The sequence below is a fragment of the Neophocaena asiaeorientalis genome, unplaced genomic scaffold (genome assembly GCF_003031525.2).
Source record: "Neophocaena asiaeorientalis asiaeorientalis breed wild unplaced genomic scaffold, Neophocaena_asiaeorientalis_V1.1 scaffold558, whole genome shotgun sequence".
In the NCBI taxonomy this organism is placed as follows: Eukaryota; Metazoa; Chordata; class Mammalia; order Artiodactyla; family Phocoenidae; genus Neophocaena; species Neophocaena asiaeorientalis.
The window spans coordinates 466,043-471,547 of record NW_020172780.1 but is presented as its reverse complement, the minus strand read 5'-3'; the positions used below and the strand labels follow the sequence as shown (position 1 = coordinate 471,547).

At 62.0% G+C, this 5,505-nt stretch overlaps 1 protein-coding gene across 1 annotated transcript; it reads right to left on the bottom strand.

The window, feature by feature from the left end:
* Positions 1-2,529: 2,529 nt before the first annotated feature.
* BARX1 (BARX homeobox 1) lies at positions 2,530-5,444 on the bottom strand. The gene is made up of 4 exons (XM_024741369.1): positions 5,294-5,444; positions 3,262-3,553; positions 3,095-3,179; positions 2,530-2,694 (listed from the first exon to the last, which is right to left on the bottom strand). Exons 1-4 carry the CDS (start codon positions 5,427-5,429, stop codon positions 2,530-2,532), a joined length of 678 nt encoding a protein of 225 aa, XP_024597137.1. The 5' UTR covers positions 5,430-5,444.
* Positions 5,445-5,505: the final 61 nt, after the last annotated feature.

Genomic DNA, 5,505 nt, shown 5'->3' with positions numbered 1-5,505 from the left:
GCCAGGAGGCAGCCGGCACACAGCCCCGTCCTCTCCCGGGCCTCTGGGTCTCTATCTGCTGCAGTCACCCCGTGCCCTCTCTGCCGAGGAGCACAGTGACGCAGGCAGTGACAGAAACCCCTCCCACCCCCTCTCGCACTGGAATCTGGACCCCCTCATTTGGGGCCCAGCTCCCCCACTGACCGGCTGGTGACCTCATGACAGCAGTGCCCCCATCAGGTTCCCCATCTGTGCCTGGGGGGGGTTGCCCTTGCGCTGTGGCACCGGATTTGCTGTACGCCCTTCCCCTCTCCCTCCCTCTTAGAGCCCTAGTGCTTTATGGCCCTTTCCTCCAGTCCAGTGAGGGGGCTGTCTTGGGGAAACACCATAGAACCACAAGGCAATCTGCCCGAGGTTGCATTCCTCAGATTTAATAAAACCTGAGGACCCCGAACGAGGTCCCAGAATGGACTGAAGGAGTGTGGGTCAGTACGCCTCCTCTCTCCTCTTCCACTCTCCTTCCACAACTCTGCATAGTTAACAAAGGCTGTGATGGAATTACTGTCCCCTAGGCCCAGGAGGGACAGAACTCGAATTTTCACTCCCACCCCTGCCACACTTCTAGGTGGAGAGGATTAAACTCAGTAGTGTACCTGATTTGGCTAGCCTGGGCCTGGCTCAGGAAGATTACAGCAGGACCACTACATTGAGCAGAACTGGGGGTAACCCTAAGGGCTGGAAGGGATTAGAAGGTGCACTCATACACTGATGGTCCATTCCTTCCCTCCGGACTGCAGGTTTTCTCAGGCCCTTCAGGGGACAGTGACAAGTGAATATTCTGGGAGCTGTTTCAAGGTTAAGAGCCTAGAAAGGGAGCTTATTTTCCAAAGACTTGGCAGGGCTGGGGCTTGCAGAGAATTGCCTGCTGCCCTCAGAAAACACCCTCTTTCTCACTTCTCCCAGCCTTAAACCAAGGCCTGAGATGCTCGGGTACCAGTAATCCAAGTGCAGGTTTCAGGAAAGGGCGATCAAGCAGCGATTTAAAAAGGAAGTCATCAGCCGCTGCAGGTGGAGGCCATAACGGTTTTCACATACTGAAATGCAAAGCATTTGTTTTGCATAATGTTCCTGACTCTCTTTCCCTCTTATTTGCAAGGACCTGGTTTCAAATCTCCGGCCTGTTTGGAACTCTGCAGGACCAAGTTTCCATCTCTCCCCTAGCTTTAACCAGCAAAGTGGCCATTTTTCCATTTCCATACCCTGGTGGTAGTCCTAGGAAGCACAAAAACAGGAACCAACATGCAAGCTCCCAGCCCAGACTAGACCAGAGACGAGGCAACCAGGAGGCAACCGAGGCTTTCCTTGTGTGGGGAGGGGGGAGGGAGGGCAAACACGTGCCACCAAGCCGCGCCCCTGGAAAGGGCACCCTGCATGACCTTGAGCAGTTTGGAGTCCTCAGCCCTCTGCCTTGGTTAGGTACCCCCACAGGTGCCGGTGCTCGGCTGCCAGATGCCTCCCTCCTGTGTATACCGTGGAAAACTTGAAAACTCAGGGAGGCAGGCGCCTCTGCAGGCTGGAGCTGCTGACGGTGGCCGGCCTCTGTGCAAACCCCGAGTACTTGGTTTCCCATAGGCCTCAGGAAGGGCTGGCCCGTACAATCTCAAGGACCTCGCAGTTAGTCCTTAAAGCCCCAGGAGACTGAACCAACAACAGGAGGCGGCTCTCAGCCCCGGGCAACTTCCGGAGTGAGCGCCGCGGTGCCCTTGGGCTGGCGACCCTTGTGTAGCCCGTTTGCTACCGTCTGGAGTGCCCTGGGCTGAGAAGGGCAGGAGGTTCAGAGTGGCCCTCATGCTCAGAGTGGAAGCGATTCCTAGGATCCTGCAGAGACCGAGCTTCCTGCGTGCCCGGCCCGGACCAGGTGGAGCAGGTCACGGCTCAAGTCCACGTAGCCCGGGGAAAGGATGTTTCAGAAGACACTGCGCGTGTCCCTCTTACCTCGCCGCGTCCCCCCTGCCGACGTCGCGGATTCAGAAACCGCCCCCCCCATCAAGTCCCGCTGTGTCATAAAATATTTTATTGGAAAAAAATCACCGTCTTCGTAAGAGAGGGGTAGGGGCCCCAGCGACGTCGGGTTGTCCGGGCGCCATCTCGGGCCGTGGTGGCCTGCGCCGGGCCGCGGGGTCCCCCGACGCGCGGAAGCGGGTGCGTGCCTGGAGGCGTCCGGGCCCGGGGGGCGGCCCGAGGCGACTGGGGGGTGCAGGATAGGATCGGGGCGTGAATGCTCCTGGAGCGCCTGGCTACGGCGAGCTCCGAGAGGAGGCGACCTTCCGCCGCGCTGGACGTGTTTCCAGGCTAGGCCCGCGAGCGCACGGGTTTGGCTTCAGGGTCTGTCCTTCCTTGTTTGGCCCCTAAATGTCCGCATTCAAGGTAATAATAAAAAGTTTAGAAAGCAAACGGCGTGGACGCAGAAGGGCCGACTCGCGGCTTCCGGCGGGCTTTGGGGGCCGCGGACTGCGCTGGGGTTCCCTGGGCCCGAACCCTCTGCCGCGCTCAGTCCTCGTGGCTCCGGTCGCCGGCCTCGCCCGGCGCCTCCGCCGGCTTCTCCGCCTCCTTGGCGCGCTCCTGCTCCGTGAGCTGTTCGCTCGTGGGGATGGAGTTCTTCTTGGGCCTCCCCTTGGGCTTGGTGGGAGACTCCAGGCCGCCGCCCTGCAGCACCTGCGCGGGAGACGGGCGGCACCGCATTGAGCTGGGACTGGGCCGGGGACCCCCGCGCCCTGTGCCCAGGCAGGGCCTGAAGAGCCCAACGAGGCCATTCGAGGCCGCGCCTAGCCCCCGGGAAATGGCGGCCGTTTGTCTGAGCGCTGCTAGGGAAAAGCGACCAAAGGGTCCGGCAGAGGGGTTCAAGTCTTCCAGGAATCCTGAGGGTTCAGGGAGCGCGAAAGGAGCTGAGCTAGGGCACCCAGTGGGACAGAGAGCAGAGAGGGTCCCTCTGGGCACCAGGCACCGAGGGAATCGGGAGGGTTGGGCATAAGTCTCCATGGTGGAGCAGCTCTTGAAGAAGGCTACAGGGGCACGGCCGCAATTAGAGGGCGCAGAATGCCACAAAAACACTCACTATTTTCTTCCACTTCATCCTTCGATTCTGGTACCACGTCTTCACCTGCAACTGGCTCAGACCCAGGGACTCGGCGAGATCTATTCTGGAAAGAGCGGGGTGCACCCTCAGCAGGGCAAGCAGCCCCCCTCCCCCTACCCGCTGGGCTTAGCCTGGCCCCGCGCTACCTGTCGGGCGTGGAGAGGTACTTCTGCTTCTCGAAGCGTTTCTCTAGGCCCATCAGCTGCAGCTCGGTGAACACGGTGCGGCTCCGACGCCCCTTCTTGGCCTTGGTGCCCGGCTCCCCGGCGCCAGGCGCCTCCAGCTTCCCGCGGAGCTGCAGCTCGAGCGGCAGGTGCGGCGCGCCGGCAGCGCCGGGCAGCCCAGGCCCCGCGGCAAGCAGCGCCGAGCCCAACCCGGAGCAGCCAAGGGGCGCCAGCGGGAACTTAAACACCGCCGCCTGCTCGGCCTTCAGCACGGCTGCGGGGAGAGAGTGGGGAGCCGGGTGAGCTCGGGCCTTGCTCCTCCTCCTGGAGATCCTCGCACCATGCGCCCTAGCCGAGAGCTCTCGCTCAGCCGGTGACCCCAACACAAAACCTTCGTGCTGGCCGGGAAGTGAGAGATTTGCGCCAGGCACCTAGGCTGAACCTCCTCGACGCCAGGGTCCCCAGAGTCTGGGAAGGGGACCTCCCCCACCCGGGCTCTGCCTGGCATTCTCCAGGCCCCAGCTGCTCTGAGATTTCAGGATTCTCAATGAACAAGGTCGAAGCTCCCAAACACATAGAGTATGTGTCACGGAAAAGGGAAACCAAGAAAAAACGGCACAGAGTTAGGAAGATAAGCATTTGCCCCAACTAAATAGGCTTTGTTGCATTCGGGGGTGGGGTGGGGAAGAGTTTCAGTGGGAGAAGCACATCTGCTCTTCTGTGCAGGGCAAAACAGCCAATTCTGAGGGGCAGACAGCGGGTTGTCAGCAGGGGTGAAGTTGGGCGCTTCCCGGAAATTCCAAAGCATCCCAAGAAATGGGAAATTTGTTCTTCCTGTTTTCTCCGTTTAGACTCTCCCCCACGAAGACGTTTCAGTTTTCATTAGTCCTAAACGATTTTTTTTTTGCCCGCTTCAAACGAATTATTAACCGTGCAGCTGGAGGCAAAAGGTAGCAGAGATTGGACTCAAAACGAACAAACTGGCCCTGCGGCCCCCCAGGCAGGCGGAACACTGGCTGGAGGGTCACTGCATGTGGAGGAAGTCGGCTCCCTGGGCTGAGGTCACGCTAGAACGCAGGAGGGCTCCCTGCCCAGATAGCCATCTCACTACCAGTGAGTGCTCTAGCCCCGATGGAATCGGGAAGGGCCCAGGCAAGATGTGCGGGTGAATATGAGGAGAGAGCCCAGAGGGGAGAAAGGATCCTTGGGGGAAGGTGAGAAAGGAAGGGCAGACCCACCCCACTGAGAGAGGCCGGTTGGAGAGAGACGGGGAAAGGCCAGAAGAAGGGGTGCAGTGGAGAGGGCACAGAAGGTCAAGACAGGGCCCCGACAAGGAAAGAAGAGAACCGAAAGGGACAGAAAAAGCCTGAGTTGCTGGTTCAAGCTCTGCCAAGGTGCAGCCGACCTGGAGCAGAAGGGCCATTCGGGCAGCAGCTCACAAACAAGCCTCTTGTCCCCAGGCAAGGCCCAAGGGGCTCTGTGCTACAGCACAGGTCGGTTCGTCGCCAGCCTGAGACCCCGGGCTCTGGGAGCCTCCGGGCTGGCTCGGGCCAGCGTCAGCCCCCAGCATAGCACTCGGAGACACGGGCCTCTTTCCCAAAGGTCCGGCTTTCCCGGCTTGGGCAGCCGCGGCCACTCCCAGCCAGCTCTCTGTGGGAAGGCCCAGGCGCCCGCGGCCTGAGGTCGCTTTGACCCGAAGTCTGACATTTGCAGTCTGGTCCAGCGCCCACGATGGGGATGCGGGCTCGGGTCCCCGGGCCTGGACTCCTCGGGGCTGGAAACCGCAGGGTCGCAGCGAAGAAGAGAGCGAATGCCCTCCCGGCAGGCCTGGCCCACGGGCACGAGGCCTGGCTTCTGCGCGGCCCAGCGCCTGCCCCCTTTGCTTCCCCGCCGGGAGCGCGCGGAGGGAACGGTCGGGGGCCTGCGTTCCCGGAGCTGCGTCCGAGAGACGCCGCGGCTCGCTTCCTCCCGCCGAGCCCGGCCAGCGCCCCGCGGCCCCAGGCCCCGCACGTACCCAGGTGGCTGTGGAAGGGCCGCGCCGCCAGCAGAGCCTGCACGCCGAACTTGAGCAGCTCGCCCGCGGCGGCAGCGGCGGCGGCAGGAGCGGCGCCCTTGGGCCCCGGAGGCTCTGTGAGGATTTCCTCGATCATGAAGCTGCGGTAGCGGTGCGGCCGGTGGTCGGCGCAGCCCTCGGGCGGGCCGAAGCGCACTGCGCCCGGCTCCCCC

Coding starts and splice junctions, on each gene's coding strand:
- BARX1 (XM_024741369.1), bottom strand. CDS start 5,429: ATGATCGAGGAAATCCTCACAGAGCCTCCGGGGCCCAAGGGCGCCGCT. Junction 3,180..3,261: donor TACCTCTCCACGCCCGACAG/GTAGCGCGGGGC, acceptor CGCTCTTTCCAG/AATAGATCTCGCCGAGTCCC. Junction 2,695..3,094: donor GGATGAAGTGGAAGAAAATA/GTGAGTGTTTTT, acceptor TCTCCCGCGCAG/GTGCTGCAGGGCGGCGGCCT.